At 37.4% G+C, this 18,710-nt stretch overlaps 1 protein-coding gene across 5 annotated transcripts in view; it reads right to left on the bottom strand.

The window, feature by feature from the left end:
- The window catches only part of PLPPR1 (phospholipid phosphatase related 1), a 201,405-nt gene that overhangs the window by 136,401 nt on the left and 46,294 nt on the right, over window positions 1-18,710 (bottom strand). For all 5 annotated transcript variants that reach the window (XR_008713819.1, XR_008713817.1, XR_008713818.1 and 2 more), the window contains one exon: window positions 14,120-14,224. Coding sequence is in view for 1 of the 5 variants with exons in the window: in XM_055579171.1 (XP_055435146.1) it covers window positions 14,120-14,182 (63 nt within the window). In the remaining 4 variants the exon portion in view is untranslated. The remainder of the gene's footprint in view (window positions 1-14,119; window positions 14,225-18,710) is intronic.

The following is an 18,710-nucleotide window of genomic DNA, read 5'->3' as shown; positions in this document are numbered from 1 at the left end:
TTTAAGGTTAGCAGATGCAAATTAGCATATATAGAATGGATATACAAGGTCCTACTGTATAGCACAGGGAACTATAATATATTCAACATCCTGTGATAAACCATAATGGAATGTACATATGTGCAACTGAATCCCTTTGCTCTGCAGGGGAAATTAATACAACACTGTAAATCAACTATGCTTCAATTAAAAACAAAAGCAGATTGTGCTTTTGGGGTAAAAAGGGGAATACAAAATCTTGAAGATCTTGGGACACAGTGCCAAGCTGCTTCTCCCTACAGATTGCTATTTTAGCATTCCTATAAATTAGACTTTTATATGATGTGAAATAGATTCAAATTCAAGGGGTTTGGTTTTGTTTTTAGAATAAATGATCATAACATTGTATTGGCTTAAAAATTAGCCTTGATATAATCTTAGAATTAGGATTCAAGAGAAATGCAAAGAGTTTGGCCAGCCACACATCCCAATGACAGCTTAGACTGCTTCAAATTATATTTAAAGGGTTTTATAAAAGAAAAAAGGCATCACAAAGTAAAGAATGAATTCACCTGTACCCTGTGCAAAATAATACACTGCAGTAGGACAAGATGCTTTTATAGTTCTTAAAAAATGTAACATGTTAATTCCAGACTCTGCTATTATTTTGGCTTGATTGGGCTCATGACCTATAGAGGCAGCATATAAAATTCTATGAGGATCAGAGTACTGGTGCATTCATTCAACATTACGAAGGATGATTGCTTTAAGGTGCTATGTCAATTATCAGCGAAGCTGGTAAGGAACATGTTACCACATGGTATACCATATGGGAATAAAGTGGTCTGGAAACTCCACAAAGTAGGTGGATGAATTAAGGAAAGCATTCTTGGGCAAAACATTGGAAATTGTACTTGCGTGTGGATGGTTCCCACTAGGACTATCATCTTTGGATGGTCTCACTAGGGCAGGGACTCCGGGTCATAAGGGAATAAGGGTTACTAGTTTGGTATTGAGGGGCTTCCCTGGTAGCTCAGCTGGTAAAGAATCTACCTGCAATGCAGGAGACCCTGGTTTGATTCCTGTGTTGGGAAGATCCCCTGCAAAAGGGATAAGCTATCCCTCCAGTATTCTTGGGCTTCCCTGGTGGCTCAGATGGTAAAGAATCCACCTGCAATGTGGGAGACCTGAGTTTGATCCCTGGGTTGGGAAGATCCCCTGGAGGAGGGCATGGCAACCCACTCCAGTATTCTTGCCTGGGGAATCCCTGTGGACAGAGGAGCCCAGCGGCTACAGTCCCTGGGGTTGCAAAAAGTCAGACATGACTGAGCGACAAAGCACAGCACAGTGTGGTACTGACGTCTTCTCTTCAGTCTCCCACCGCTTGGCAAATCGGTCTCTACTTAAACACACCAGTGACAGGAAACTGTCCCTATCGGTCACATCAACTGCATAAATCATTTGACAAAAGAACTCAGCAAACACATGCAAATGTCACTATTAAACAGAACATGGCTAAGTAAAGCTTACTACCCGAACAATTTGGAACATAACTTTTAGTGGGAAGGAAGAAATCACAAGGGCATTGTGGTGGTCATTTAGGCTACAAAGCATCTCTCTCTCTCTCAGATACATTTGTAGGATGTACTTCCCCACCCTGTTTAAACTTGGACATGGCCGCAGTTCTCTTGCTTGGGCTGCTGAAATGTGGGCGGAAGTGACCGATATTAACTATACGTAAGAAGCTTGTCGGAACTATATATATGAAGCTTTGGAGTCTATGTTGTGAATGTCCATGTTTGCTCTGGTTTGCCAAAGTGATCATGGAAATGTGTTGAGCTGATGCTTCCAATAGGAAAGGTCTCAGTGACTGGGATGGGCAGAACCCACCTACCAACCACAAAGAATCTGCAGTGTGAGAAATCAGCTTGTGTGTTAACCACAATAACTGTTTGTTATTGTGCCAAAACCTATCCCACACTGACTGTTAGAGTCAATTTTAGCTGGGATTATTTTAAAATGCCAACCTATCATATAAAGCCATGGACATTATGTGTTTGGTTCAATCTCCTAAATATCTACACCTATAACAGAACAGCATGTAAACACAACTCATGATCAAGTACTTTAACATTAAAAAAGAAATATAATTGTTCAGCCTTTCTAACTTACTAAGGCACAAAGTGAACACATATTATAAAAGTGTTCAAAGCTTAGAAAACTATATCCAACAAATTCAGCTTAGTGGTTGCCTCTGGAGAGACAAAGAAGTAAATGGGATCCCGTAAAGGAAGAGTACATGGGAGCTTCAACTGTATCAGTGATGTCTTATTATTATTTTAAATCGGAACCACATAATGCCAACATTTAAGGTTTTATATAGCTGAGTACTTGAAAGATACTATTTTCTATTATGTAGAGTATGCTTCTGATCATTCAAAACACAAGTTTAAAAGAAAATTATTTAACAGCCGTTATTAAAGTCAAAGGGTTTTCTGATTATTATCAGCTAACTTAAACCTCCAAATAAATGCCCTACTTTGTAAAAGGATGGAAAAAAGATATTCCATGTAAATGGAAACCAAAAGAAAGCTAGAGTATCAGTACTCAAATCAGACAAAATAGATTTTAAAATAAAGACTGGTATAAGAGACAGACAAGGAAAGACACTACATAATGATCAAGGGATCAATCCAAGAAGACATAACAATTATAAACATATATGTTCCCAACATAGGAGCACCTCCATACATAAGGCAAATGCTAACAGTCATAAAAGGGGAAATCAACAGTAACACAATATTAGTGGGGGACTTTAACACTCCACTTACACCAATGGACAGATCATCCAGACAGAATATAATAAGGAAACACAAGCCTTAAATGACACATTAGACTTGATAGACTAAATTGATATTTATAGAGCATTTTATCCAAAAGCAGCAGAAAACACTTTCTGCTCAAGTGTACATGAAAAATTCTCCAGGATAGATCACATCTTGGTCCACAAACCAAGTCTCAGTAAATTTAAGAAAACTGAAATCATATCAAACAGCTTTTCTGACCACACACTATGAGATTAGAAATAAATTACAGGAAAAAACTGTAAAAAGCAGAAACACATGGAGGCTAAAGAATATATTACTAAACAACCAATGGATCACTGAAGAAATCAAAGAGGAAATAAAAAAGTATTTAGAGGTAAATAACAATGAAAACATAATGATCCAAAACTTATGGGACACAGCAAAAGCAGTTCTAAGAGGAAAGTTTACAGCAGTACAATCTTACTACAAAAATCCCAAATAAACAACATAACCCTACACCTAAAGCAATTAGAGAAAGAAGAACAAACAAAACCCAAAGTGAGTAGAGGGAAAGAAATCAAAGATCAGAGCAGAAAGAAATGAAATAGAGATGAAGAAAATAATAGCAAAGATCAATGAAACTAAAAGCTAGTTCTTTGTGAAGATAAACAAAATCGATAAATCTTTAGCCAGACTCATTAAGAAAAAGAGAGAGGACTCGAGTCAATAAAATTAGAAATGAAAAAGGAAAAATTACAACTTACACCACAGAAATTCAAAGAATAAGAGACTATTATAAGCAACTGCACACCTAGAAGAAATGGACAAATTCTTAGAAAGGTATAACCTTCTAACACTGAACCAGGAAGAAATAGAAAATATGAACAGACCAAACACAAGTACTGAAATTGAAATCATGATGGAAAATTTCCAACAAATAAAAGTGCAGGAAACGATGACTTCACAGGTGAATTCTATCAAACATTTAAAGAGTTAATGCCTACCCTTCTGAAACTCATCCAAAAAATTTCAGAGGAAGGAACACTCCCAAGCTCATTCTATAAGGCCACCATCACTCTGATACAAAAATCAGACAAATATATCACAAAACAGAAAATTACAGGCCAGTACCACTGATGAACACAGACACAAAAATCCTCAACAAAATACTAGCAAACTGAATACAACACATTAAAAGGATCATACAGTGTGATCAAGTGACATTTATCTCAGGGATGCAAGGATTCTTTCATTTATTCAAAGCAATTAATGTGATATGTCATATTAACAAACTGAAGAACAAAATCTAGATGATCATCTCAATAGATGCAGAAAAAGCTTTTGACAAAACTCGACACTAATTTATAATAAACTCTCCAGAAAGTGTGCATATATGGAATTTACCTCAACATAATAAGGACCATATACAACAAACCCAAGCAAACATCATACTCAACAGTGAAAAACTGAAAACATTAAGAGCAGGGAAAAGAAAGGGTGTTCACTCTTGCCACTTTTATTCAACATAGTTTTGGAAGTCCTAGTCACAGCAAAGAAGAAAAAAATAAATCCAAACTTGAAAAAAAGAAGTAAAACTGTCACTGTTTGCAGAGGACATAATAATATACACAGAAAATCCTAAAGATGCTAACCAAAAACTACTATAGCTCATCAATGAATTTGGTAATGTTGCAGGATACAAAATTGATACATAGAAATCTCTTGCATTCCTATACACTAAATGACAAAATATCAGAAAGAAAAATTAAGGAAATAAACTCATATTCCACTGCAACAAGAAGAATAAAATATTTAGGAATAAACCTACTTAATGAGGCAAAGGACCTGTATACAAAAAACTATAAGCAACTGATGAAAGAAATCAAAGACAACACCAACAGATGGAGGGATATACCATGCTCTTGGATTGGAAAATGACTTTACTACCCAAAGCAACCCTCAGATTCAATGTAATTCCTTTTAAATTGCCAATGACATTTTTCACAGACTTAGGACAGAAAATTTTACAATTTGTATGGAATCAAAAAAAAACCCTGAATAGTCAAAGCAATCCTGAAAAACAAAATGGAGCTGGAGCAGTCAGGCTCCCTAACTTTAGACTATGGTACAAAGTTACAGTAACCAGGACTGAATGGCACTTACAAAGTTGCAGTAATCACCACTGAATGGCACTTTGCTGTACAGCAGGAAGTAATACAAAATTTTAAATCAACTATAATCCAATAGCAAAATTTTTTAAATGCCCTACTTTGAAAGAGTTCTAGATAGTTAAGATTTACCTGGATTTAAACATAACAATCGGAGAAGGCAATGGCACCCCACTCCAGTACTTTTGCCTGGAAAATCCCATGGACGGAGGAACCTGGTAGGCTGCAGTCCATGGGGTCGCTAGGAGTCGGACACGACTGAGCGACTTCACTTTCACTTTTCACTTTCACGCATTGGAGAAGGAAATGGCAACCCACTCCAGTGTTCTTACCTGGGGAGTCCCAGGGACAGGGGAGCCTGGTGGGCTGCCGTCTATGGGGTCGCACAGAGTCAGACACGACTGAAGCGACTTAGCAGCAGCAGCAGCAAACATAACAATCGGAGAAGGTGCTGTCACCCCACTCCAGTACTCTTGCCTGGAGAACCCCATGGACAGAGGAGCCTGGTAGGCTGCAGTCCATGGGGTTGCGAAGAGTTGGACACGACTGAGCAACTTCACTTTCACTTTTCACTTTCATGCATTGGAGAAGGAGATGGCAACCCAGTCCAATGTTCTTGCTTGGAGAATCCCAGGGACGGGGGAGCCTGGTGGGCTGCCATCTATGGGTTGCACAGAGTCAGACACGACTGAAGGGACTTAGCAGCAGCAGCAAACATAACAATACTCGTTTTAAAGCACGGAAGCTTGTAGAAAGGGAAATTCACACTCCAACATTTCTATGTTTGGATTCTGGCCTCTGAAAGGACTTCGTTACCCTAAGTTATTTTCTCCAGAGGAGAAAGTTCCCTCCTTCCATGTGACCAGGAGGCCAATGATTATCATGCCTACATATATGCAGTGAAAATAAGATATGAAGGTATAATGAATTAAAATCCCAAGCTTAACACCTATTGTCTGTGTGGCCTTGAGTAAGCCAGTTAACTTCTCTGTGTCTGTTTCTTCATTTTGAAATTTTAAAAGACATATTTATATTGAAAAAAGTCAATATTTTCCTATTGATGTTTTTCAGGACTCCAGTTTTATAACAGAACACCATGCAAATGTCAAATATGATATATTTAGTGGTATAATGGGATTCCCAGGTGGCTCAGTGGTAAAGAATTGGTCTGCCAATGCAGGAGATGCAGAAGATGAGGGTTCGATCCTTGAGTCAGGAAGATCCCCTGGAGAAGGAAATGGCAACCCACTCTAGTACTCCTGCCTGGAAAATCCCATGGACAGAGGAGCTTGGTGGGCTATAGTCCATGGAGTTGCACAGAGTCCGACAAAACTTAGCAACTGAGCACAATAGTATAACACACAAGGGGATTTTCAAAAAATCTGAAATCTGACTAACTTACATCATGAGATGCATGCAGAGAGTTATATATTTCATTAAAATGTTGACAAGAGCAAAGCTGCTCTCATTCTGACCTCATCCCTGCTCTATTCAAAATTCCTTCATGGTATAGTTATCATCATTATCACTTTTAGATAACCAGTGAGTTTGTTCATCTTTTCTTATATTTCTTGGAGATTTATAACTCCCCCTCCTCTGGAGTTAGATTGGGCTTTTCATTAGTTTGGGTGGGTGGGAGGAGGAGTAGACCAGTAAGGAAAACAGGAGGAGGGTATGGTAAGGGGGTCAGAGAAAGAAGGGGCTGGGAGGGTCTCAGGCCCAGTTCCTAGTTGGTCTTGGAGTCCAACCATCTGATTTTCCCCAGAACTATATTTCTTCCTCTCGATCTTTTGTCCTCTGGAGCCAGATTCATTTTTTTATTCCTAACTTCCTTTCCCCTCATGAAGATTTAACGCGGACCTTGATCCCAAAATATTCACCTTGGAGAGACTCAATGCTGAAGAACAGAGGAGACTTCATTCATTGGGAAGGGCATCTGATGACAAGGATAAAGGGTGATGGTAACCATATTTAATTTTTAAAATCAATATTGTTATTTTGATACTATGAAAAATAGATACATAAAGATTGGCATTGTCCTTTTACCCCAGTACTGCAAACACTAGTCAAAATAATGATGAAATAAGGAAAAGCATGGGAAAGTACTTTATAATGTGCATTTATCACTGCAATTGTTACAAAGACCACGGATTGTTCATTGCTTTTAAAACACCACATCCAATAACATCTCAAAATATTCTAAAAACATTATACCCCTAAACCCAGCATATTTGGGGATTCAACTGCCAGACTTCCTCCCTGATTGTCAGGGTTTTAGTGTTTGTGTATGTGTATGTTTAGTTAGTTTTATTTTTCATCTTTGCTGGGTGTTTTTTTCTGCTTTATAGTGGGTAGAACTTATTTTAAATTATTTTTGTGCTAACACTTTTTAACCACTTATTACTTGACCAGCACTTTCAGATGCATTACCTCATTTCTCAAAAGTGTTCAGGAAGAAGTTATTTTTATTTCCACTTCAAAGATGAAGCAACTGAGGGCCAAAGAAGGAGCCCAGGTTTATAGAAGCAGTAAATGGCAGAGCCAGGACTCAAATTCACTGCTTCTGACATCAAGTTATTTTCTTGTTCTACTTTACTCTGTACGAGGATAAGCTTTGATACTTTCTCCTTATAAGAACCAGCAGTTTGATTTTTTTAAGGAGAAAAAGATCTCAATGTGACTTAAATATAAATGCAATTTAAGACTCAGAAACAAGGCAATCACAGCTGCTAAATCTTTGCACCTGCCAAGTATACAGCAGAAAGCAAAGCCAAGCAACCCTTCCTTTAAAATCGGAGGGACGTGAAACAAGCGAGACATTGAAATGGTACTCATTGTCCAGAAATGACGAGGGGAAACTCCTTAACATCTGGCCCTGGAGAAAGACACTCAGAGTCAAGTTCTTCCAGAACTTCATGAGAGTATTTATCTTCAGTCTGGGATTTATGACAATCACCCAGTAGATTCCAGCTGAGAAAAATGAGTTGTCAAGAAAAGGCAGTAACCACTGCAAGTACAAGAAACCATCAAAATGATAAAACTGTCACGTTTGTACGTATCAAGCAATGATTACATTCATTATGTCCAACTCCTGATACTTAATACTGTCTGCCAAGGAAGCTAAGTTCCATTTAGAGTTTTGCTGTTAGCACAAATATGTTTGAAAAAGATTTGACTGAATTTTTCACAAGTTTATAGAGCATGCAGTGAAACTGTCTCAAGAGGTGTCCACTGATACCTGGAAAGATTTGCAAAAAGGGTATTTCAGCCCTAAGTAATTTGCAAAAACTGAGTTAGGTATTGATTTGGGGGACATGGGAGATCTCAAACAACTTGTGTTCTTATTTTTATGGAAAAATTATACTTCAGTCACAAATTTCAGTGTGTTTTCCCTTCAGAGAGATTCTCCATTTTAGATCCTCAAGCATGAGAGGTATTGCTAAAATGACAAAGAAAAAGGGATCAGAAATGGACTAAAAGGCAGAGAGGGAGGTAGGGAAGGCAGAGGGAGAGAGAGAAACAGGGACTAAGAATAAAAATCACAAAGAATATTTGATTATTTTGATCACTTTTTGGAAGCTACTTTGTTGTACGTTTATCCTCACCAAAAATTAATATTATTGAGTTCAAGGAATAAAAATGAGGATGGGAAGTAGGTGTCCCCTGTGTCCTCATGTTACAGGCTGGAAAACTACTGCTCTCCCTGCTGCCTCTGACTTTTCTAAGCTTTTGTCTAGTTCAGCAGTTGCTCTACTACTTGCAGTACTAGAACAAGATGAGCAAAGAGCCAAAAGCCGGCCAGAAGGACTATTGTGGACCATATTCGATTTTTAGTGATTCTGAAGTTCCCTCTCATTGGTGACAGAAAAGTTTGTATTCTGGTCAATCAAGTCATTATTTTCTTGTCAAGGGCTTTCCATTTAACAGGCTTTAGCCAGCATGGAAAGCTACATTTTAAGGATTAGCTGGAAGATGTACTTGAGACGTTTTTCTGAATTTCTAACATTCAAGGGCTTGGTTTCTGGCACTACCTGCATTGCCCACTGCATATCATACTTCTCAATCTATTCTGCTGTCCTCCCACTGTTAATTCCCTCCTTTCAGCCCATTACTTTCTCTAGATACTCTCCTAATCTAGAGACTTAGCTCTCTCTCCAGCAATATCTTAACCCTTCATTTTGGTTTGTGACATTCAAGGATTACCTAAAGCAATGCTCTCCTGACATGTTAGCACCGTGAGATAGTTCCTGCTGCATGCTGCTTTGTCAGCCTCTCTACCACTGTTTCAGCCTTCTGGGTGGGTCTCAGACAAGCTCCTACTGTATCAGCAAGTTTGAATTTTAGAGGCTGGTTGGCATCTATTCTCCTCACCAACTACCACAAATAAAATTTTATGCTCATAGAGTTAAGATCATCAAGAAAATACACATGAGATCTCTGTGTGTCTCTCATCCCCATCCTCCATCCCCTACACATGTTAAACATGGCCCAATAACCACAGACCTGCAAAAAACCTCGATGAGATTCAAGTTACAGAAAGCCAGTTAGTATGTCAAGTATGCGAAAAAGGGAAAAACACATAATGACTTGGGGAAGAAAAATAAGCACTAAAAATATAAGTGCTGAATGAGTGAACGCATTCATGGAACAAAATAGTCATGCAAAGGTTCCACCACAAACACCTACAAATGATGGTCAGCCTTTTTCTTTCTTTTTAATTCATGGATGAGCTGAATCCAAAAGGGTACTGAAGGCAGGAGTGGTAACTGAGTAAAGTGATGACACGGTGAACCTAAACGGGAATAGAGAAAGGGGTACATGGCAGTCTCAGTAAGAAGGTTTGGGTTTTAATGCCCATGAGGATAAGACATTCTAAGGACCTGAGTTGGAACTGAGACTCCTGTGTAAAAGTCAGAATTCCTGAAAGCGTGCTTTTGACACTTCAGAGACAGTGTTCTGTGTAAATCCACCTGCTGGCAAAGGGAGACTACAAGGAAGATGAACTTTGATTAATAATACTGTGAAATTATGAAAATTTGACTAATGAATATAGAAACATAAACCCAAGAGAAACATGCATATAAAATCTTCCCAAAGAAATACTCTTAAAACCTAAGACCCACATGAATTATTATAGAAGAATTTTAGCTCTGCCAAAAATGAGCTAAAAATAATTATAAAGAAACAATCCACTATGAGCTAGAGATGGCAGATTCAACATATGGGAGGATTAAATATCAGTAAATTCAGGGACATCCCTGGTGGTCCAGTGGCTAGGACTCCACACTCCCAATGCAGGGAGCCTGGGTTCAATACCTTCAGGTGATATAACTGTCTGAAAAAATATGTAAGAAATATACAGACACCAGTAAAACTAATAATAAAGTTTAGCAAAGTTTTTCCAAGAAAACTGGTAGAAAAATACCAATATTGTTTCTATAATGAAGAAACAAAACAGGAAAATGTAATTATCTCTCGTCATTCCAGTGCTAGGTGTCAATCCAAGGAAAGCCCTTGTACACCTGCATACAGAGACAGAAATAAGGATACTTTCTGCAAAAAAATAAAAAGCTGTAAGGGTATAAAGCGTTAAAAAAAATAAGAAAGAATCAACCAAACCATCCTTCAGTAGGTATTGATATATATTCACATAATGGGATAAAAGGCAATAATTAAAAGAATGACTTGCCAATCTGAATAAACTCAGAAACATAATGTTCAATGAAAAGTTAAGTTGCAAAAAGTAGGTTCAATATGATCATTTATCTAAACTCTCCCTAAAATATAATTTACAAATATGTAGACATGTAGGGAAAATATGAAAATACGTATAAGAATTATGCAGGAGAATAAAGCCTCTAACTTCACATACAAACAACTGACCCTTGAGCAATGCAGGGGTTAATCCATGTATAACTTATAGTCAGCCCTCCATATCCAAGGTTCCTCCACATCCACAGATTCAATCAACCATGGGCTCTTAGTACTGTAGTATTTACTATTGAAAAACATCTGCATATAAGTGGAATTGTACAGTCCAAATTCACAATGTTTAGGTTCAACTGTAGTTACTTCTGTGTCTAGAACAGTAGGACTTCAGCCATATCTGGAATATTTTACAGTCCATGAAAAAAATATCTGAAGCATATGTAGCAAATTTTAAGATTTGGTCTTGATGGTAGTACAGTGATGTCTGGCTATATTATTTTCTCTGTTTGAATTACTTCATAATTAAAAAACAACAGTGGAAAGATACTTATTGATCATGTTGACATTTTTACCAAGTTATACTTTTGATCAAGTTTTCTGATATCCCTATTATAATACCTGGAATAATGTAGGTAAACAATAAGTATTTTCCTTTATTTCATTTCTTTTGTTCCCATTGGATCTTACTCAAAATTTTGTTGCCCAATCTCAGATGAAACTTATTTTTTTTTTTAACATTTTGACTCCCTCCACCCATTTCTCTCCTCCTCACTGTGCCCCCACATCTGGAAACCACAAATCTGCTCTGTATTTATGAACTTTTATTTTCCTTTTTAAATTCCACATATGTATTCCACATATTTAGATTCAACAATCATAAAGTATTTGTCTTTGACTGGTTTCACTTAGCATAATGCCCTTGGGATCCATATATGCTGTCATAAATGACAGTATCTTAATTCTTTTTGATGGCTGAATAATACTCCATTGGGGGAGGAAATTATATATATATATATACCACACACACATATATCTACAAACCACAATTGCATTATCCATTAATCTACTGTCAGACACTGAGGTTGTTTCTATACCTTGATTATTATAAATAGTGCAGCAACAAACATGGGGTGTTTATAACAAAAAGCATTTAATGAATGAAATATGCGAGAATCATGAAAGCCACTTTTCACCTCTTTCCCTTTCAGTTTCTACTTTATTCTATTGATACTTCATGTCCTCTTTTTTCTTTCTCCTCCTTGTTTCAGAGAAGTCACTGATATGTCTTAAACTTCTATGCAAAGTAAGAACAATAATACAGCAAGATAAAGAATAAACTATCTTTCCTTTCCAAGATTTTTAGACTTATATTTAGTGTCAGGTTAAGGCATAGAAAGATTAATTGATGTCTTCTATGGTTTGCTCTACTTGTCAAGTTCATCATTCACAGACTAGAGGCCTGACAATCTTTAGACACAGAGCTTCCAGACAATAAATTCAGCCACTTACTTTAAGGTTTGGTTCCTGTTCAACTTTTAAGAAAATTTAAAATAAAACTGCTATCAGGAGGATGGACATGGGTTTGGGTGGACTCCGGGAGTTGGTGATGGACAGGGAGGTGTGGCGTGCTGTGGTTCATGGGGCCGCAAAGAGTCAGACACGACTGAATGACTAAACTAAACTGAGCCAGGAGGATAAGGATGATGACAGATGACTTATTCTAAATCTCCTCTGCTGCTGCTGCTAAGTCACTTCAGTCGTGTCCAACTCTGTGCAACCCCATAAACGGCAGCCTACCAGGCTCTCCCTTCCCTGGGATTCTCCAGGCAAGATCACTTTAAAATTTTATTTTTGTTGTGACAAAAGAGTCAGGGTTTTAACATCGAAAAACATAGTGTCAAACACTTCTATCCTTTTCCCATGATCAGTGGGAGAAAGGACTCCTTTTTATTCATCACAATTTCAATATGAACAACAGCAACTAGAAACCCACAATAGATATAATATAGAGTTATTGTCTGAAAGGAGTTATTTTTGACCTTGTATGGCAAGTTAAGAGTATTAAGAATATATGCTGTGTTTTAAGATGAGTTCCTTGTTTACCCTTTCAAAGATGAGTTCTTTGTTTACCCTTTCAAAGATATACTTGAGTCTGAGTATCTTAACTTATATCAACACTTCTGTCCCAATGTAATCTCTATTTCCACCTGGTTTTGCAATACAAATAGGTTCACAGATATCACCAGAAAATAAATCATCAAGTAATATTTGCCCATCTAAACTACCAAGGGATATCTATAAAGTGAAACTTGAGGATCAGCCAAACATTATTAGTTGGTGCAGATAATATTATCAAAATCATTCAACTGACTATATAGACAGCTACAGTTATTTCAAGAGCTAGAAGATAAAAAAAAAAACCCAAACATTTCATTGATTCATAGGTTACGGTTAAACAGCACATGCACTGAAAGTACATTTTTGCCAGCATCAGTAATGGTTTAACTCAAGTGATACAGGCGATAAAACAGATCAACATGCATATTCCTCCCATACTCAAAGCCAAAAAGATCCCCTGCCTGACGATGTAAGAACATGCTACAGCCGATCCTTAGGATGGAGAGACTATGCAAGCTGTTACCAGAAAGGAAACTCAGGACATTTACTTTTCAGCTTTTCACATCATCATATTTTAAACACAATTTTCTGGATAAAAACCAATGTGTTAGATGCCCTTTCTCTTGAAGAAGGCAAAAATAATATCATCTCTGGCAAATCAATACCTTATTTTGTGAAAACCTGGAGTAGCTTTTTTCATCATATTATTCCAAATTACCTAAAATTTTCATGTCTTTGTCTCTTCTATAGCAAACATTATGGAAAGGGAGGTACAGTGGGGAAAGGATGACAAGAAGTTTAACCAAAAGACACTGGAGAAATTGTTTACTGGCTCAAAGTTGAGGCATCTCAACAAAATCATTTAAAACCCAAAAAATTGCACACTATATAAGTTCTCAATATCCCAGTAAAAAAAAAATGCCCAGTGAAGATAGTCAACTCTAAGAAATTTTCTTCTTTATATTGGATCCAAGGCCAAAGGTCAATAACATCATCTATAAACCTTGTTTATTTTATTCTTGAAATAATGATATTGATTTTTTAAAGAAACAATTTAATCAAAATGTTGCATTCATAATTAACAGTATATTCAAATCACCACTGAAAATAAAAGAAATCTAGTAAGACACAATTATTTTGGACCCCATAGATGAAGCTTCTTGTCCTATGGCTTCCTATTTAAGAAACACGTTGCATAACTTATTCTTTACCAATGTTTCTGCTATAAAAATTTCATTATCAATCATAAGAGTAAATAATTTTATAAAATAATCCAAGTTCTCAGCATGAAACTGCTACAATTCCAGTTTTTCTGTAAAGGTAAATAAATACACCTACCTCAACAAATATAAAACACGGGATGATGGAATAACTTCGTTGAGTGTTGTTTCCTACAGCCATTTCTTACATGTAGCAAGGCTGTACCGTCTAAAACTGTCCAGGCTGAAATAGAAATAGATGGCATGGTGTAAGAACCATATGTTTAGAAGTCCCTTAGGTATGCACATAAAAATATCAGCTGCCCTTTAGATAAGCAAGCTGTGTACAAACAAGGCAAAATACTGATCTACAGCACAGTCAAATCAGATTAATTATAAGTCCAGAGAAAAGAGACTGAGGTTTACTAACCATAAACAGTCTCTGAGCCTAAATGACCAAGCAGGGAGCCCCTGTGCACACAGATATAGTGAACAGAGTTTTAATTGCCTGGTGCTGCACAGTGCCTGAACCCAGCAGATTGTGCTCGTGCCGCAAATGCAATTTTTGCTACAACACATTTGTTACTGTCCATTCTGCATGAATCTCTTCTGTGCCTGATCCTTGCAGTTCGCAGTCTAAGGATTTGTTCATTTTTGCTTTTGCCTCTTCCTTTGGAGCTGACATTTAGGACTGAGGCACTAATCCCCGACTTCCTTTCTTGACCACTCTTTGCCCTTGCTCCCTTGACTACACAGTGCTATTCACTATGGATTAATACATCACTGATCCCTCTCACTGGGTTCCCTCAGCCATGTCTCTCTCTCTCTCTCTGTTCTAAACACAAAACATTGACACCATAAACTTTCTCCTGTAAGAATGGTGTAGTTGGGCAACAGCAGATTATTTCAAATATTTGTTAGAATTCTCTGTCCTACTTTGAACTGAAAATAGTTGTGTATTAGAAGATCAGTTAATTTTGGTTCTTCTTAATAACAACAACGAAATAGAAATTCCAGGCTTTTCTGAAACTTCCATGGCCTGATAAAAAGAATTTTCCACCAAACCTTTCATTCTCTATTCAAGCAATACTTAATATGTTTCAGGTACCTGCTCCTGAGAATTATTTTTTGTCTGTTCTGTTTCTGTGTCAGACTTCCCATAGTTCTTATGGACCGTGGCAAGAAAAGTGGTACAGGGACTACTGGCCCATGCAACTGGCCGACTGCATTTTTTCTTAAAGGTCATGAATTAATATTTTTTAACTTAACTCTGTCTTTATGCCCATTCTTACTTTTTTTCCAAGATAAAACTTTAAAAAACATTTCTTTCTCTTTATGAAAATGTTTCTATTAAAATTGGATATTATCTGTTATAAAATACTCATAATAAATCTTTTACCATTCTATTTCATAATTTAGGAATAAATAATATTTTTTACAATTAGAAAGAAACTCATAAATAGAACACATTTGAGTTGATTTGGCAACCATGTATTGGTTTCATTTTACCCTTATTTAACCCAAATATCTTAGAATTCATTTATTAGTATTTATGATTTTAACTTTTTATTTTATCCTGGAATATAGCCAATTAATAATGTTGTGATATGTTAGTATTTATGATTTAGATGAGTCCTGCTGTTAGTATCAACTAAATACAGTGCCTTATATCTGAAAAGTAAATTAAGTTTTTAATCACCTTGAAGTAGGTAGGGGCACCAGAAAAACAAAGGCATCAGACACACCCAGTATTTCAGATGGCCTCTCCATACAATTCATAAAAAATAGCAATGAAATGGAGAGTACAACACAAGCTTTGGGATATCACATAAAATTCACCTTTCTCTTCACTCTTCTGGTTCAAAACACAACCTAGCTTTTTATACATGTATGAAGACTATATACACACACACATATATACACACATATATGTATCTATGTATGTGTATTATACATAATTAGTAACTATAATGGGGTTTCTTTCACATATAATTCACCCATTTCAAGTGTACAATTCAATGATATTTTAGTAAATGTACCAAGTGGTACAATGATGAACACAAAACAATTTTAGCACTTTTTCCTTCACCCCCAAAGAATTCTCATTCCCATCATCACCTCACTCACCCCTCTCCAGTCCAGCTAGTCACTAATCTACTCTCTGTCTCTACAGATTTGCTTTTTCTGGATATTTCAAATAAATAGAATCATATAATATGTGGTCTCTTGATCTGGATTCTTATGCAAAACAAAAGCATGTTTTTGAAGTTTATTCATGTCATAGTTCACATATCAGTAATTTTTCCTTTTTATTACTGAATCTATTCCATTGTATGGATATAGAGCCTTTACCAACTGGTGGAAATGTAGGCTGTTTCTAATTTTTGCTGTATCCAGCGTTAGGTTGTATCCAATATTATCATTATCCAGTGATGTTAAGAACATCTTGTGTTGATTTTCATTTCTCATTGTCATTCTAGTGTGTGTGGGATAATAGCTCATTGTGGTTTTCATTTTGTAAATAACAAATGATATTGAGCATCCTTTCAGGTGCTTATTGCCCATTATTCTATCTTCTTCTGTAAAATAACCAAATCATAAAAACACAAAAGATTTAAATATTTTCAAGATAAAAGCGTTCTTTGTATATTTTGGACACAAGTCTCTTACCAGAATATATTTGGTCTTCTGACTATTAATGTGCCTTGGTATGGATTCCTTTAGGTTTATCCCTGCTTAGAGATTTCTTAATATTTAAATCTATCAGTTTAGGTTTTTCCCAAGTCTGGGGAAATTTTCAGCCATTATTCCTGGAATACTTTTTTAATCCACTCTCTCATCTCCTCTGGGACTCCAGTGACATGAATATTAGATCTTTTGTTGCAGTCCATCCATCATGTCCAGGAGACTCTTATTACCCCATCCCCACCCCAGTCTATTTTCTCTCTGTTGTTCAGATGGGGTATTTTCTCTTATTCTGTTCTCAAGTTCACTAATTCTTTCCTCTATCATCCCCATATGGTGCTGAGCCAAGTCCATCCACTGAGTTTATTTTAGTTGTTATATTTCTTATTCTAAAATTTCCATTTGATTTTTCTTTATATTTTCTATTCCTTTGCTGAAACTCTTTCTTCGCTGAGACTATTTTTTCATTTGTTTCAAGCATGTCTACAATTATTTATTAAAGCATTTTTATGATGGCCACTTAAATTTTTGTCAGACAATTCTATATCATCTTGTTTTCAGTTCAGTTCAGTTCAGTAGCTCAGTCGTGTCCGACTCTTTGCGACCCCATGAATCGCAGCACACCAGGCCTCCCTGTCTATCACCAACTCCCTGAGTTCACTCAAACTCACGTCCATCGAGTCGGTGATGCCATCCAGCCATCTCATCCTCTGTCGTCCCCTTCTCCTCCCGCCCCCAATCCCTCCCAGCATCAGAGTCTTTTCCAGTGAGTCAACTCTTCACATGAGGTGGCCAAAGTACTAGAGTTTCAGCTTTAGCATCATTCCTTCCAAAGAATACCCAGGACTGATCTCCTTTAGAATGGACTGATTGGATCTCCTTGCAGTCCAAGGGACTCTCAAGAGTCTTCTCCAACACCACAGTTCAAAAGCATCAATTCTTCGGTGCTCAGCTTTCTTCACAGTCCAACTCTCACATCCATACATGACCACCGGAAAAACCATAGCCTTGACTAGACTTAGGTGTCTGTTAATGATCTGTTCTTATTCAGTTTGCCATTTTCTTGGTTCTTGGTATGCAGAGTGATTTTTTATTGATCTTGGGTTGTTACATTATAAGACTAAAGATCCTGTTGAAAGCCTATGTCTTTTTATACCTCCTCTGACACTCCTCCAGTAGATACAGGGATGTCACCTTGTTACTGCCACATGAAGGTGGAAGTCCAGGTCCTCTCCCTGGCCCCCTGTGATAGCTAGTTGGTGAGTGGCCCCGTTCACTAGGCAAGAGGTGAGTTCAGGCTCCTCAGTAAGGCCCACTGATACCACCAGGGCTGGGAGGGGGTATGTACCTCTTTATTGCTCCCCACACGGCCTCCACTGACCCTGTGGTTTTGCTAATGCTGTGTAACGGTAAAACTGAATTTCCACTAGGCCCACTCTGATACCACTCCAGTGAGGAGGAAGTAGGGGTGCCTCATTACCGCCTAATGGCGGTTGAAGTCTAGGCTCCTCCCATGTTCTCCCCTGACACCGGAACAGGGGTGGGGGCCTACTTATTGTTGGCCAGTGTGAATTAAAGTCTTGGCTCCCTACTTGGCCTTCTCTGATATAACCCCAGCAGAAGTTTGGAGGAGTCTGCTTATAGCCTGGCAAGGGCAGAAGTCCAGGGTCTCTGCATAGCTTTTGCTGATAGAGACAGAGGTAGGACTGCAGTTTTTTTCTGTGGTTTTGTATATAGTCAAAGGGTTATTTTCTAAAAGTTTTCTGCACTGCTAGGCTGCCCTTTTCCCAGTGCTTTGGCTAGAAAAGCAGCAGCTTTTCTTGGGGCTGTTTCATCTGAGAGTATCAGTATCCCAGTTTGCTAGCTTCTCTGATATCCAGTCTGAGATACGAGGCAAAAAGAAATCCTGGGAACTCAATATTGTGCTAGTTCTTACGTGAAGCCTCCACCAGTCCACCATTCCTTCCTCCGAGCTTTGTCTGTTTACATGTAACATTCAAGATTTTTGGTTGATTTAGTGGGAGGAATGGGGAAAGTACATCTTA

The sequence above is a fragment of the Bubalus kerabau genome, chromosome 4, assembly GCF_029407905.1.
Source record: "Bubalus kerabau isolate K-KA32 ecotype Philippines breed swamp buffalo chromosome 4, PCC_UOA_SB_1v2, whole genome shotgun sequence".
Classification (NCBI taxonomy): domain Eukaryota; kingdom Metazoa; phylum Chordata; class Mammalia; order Artiodactyla; family Bovidae; genus Bubalus; species Bubalus kerabau.
The sequence above is the reverse complement of the archived record's forward strand: the minus strand, read 5'-3'. Positions and strand labels throughout refer to the sequence as shown.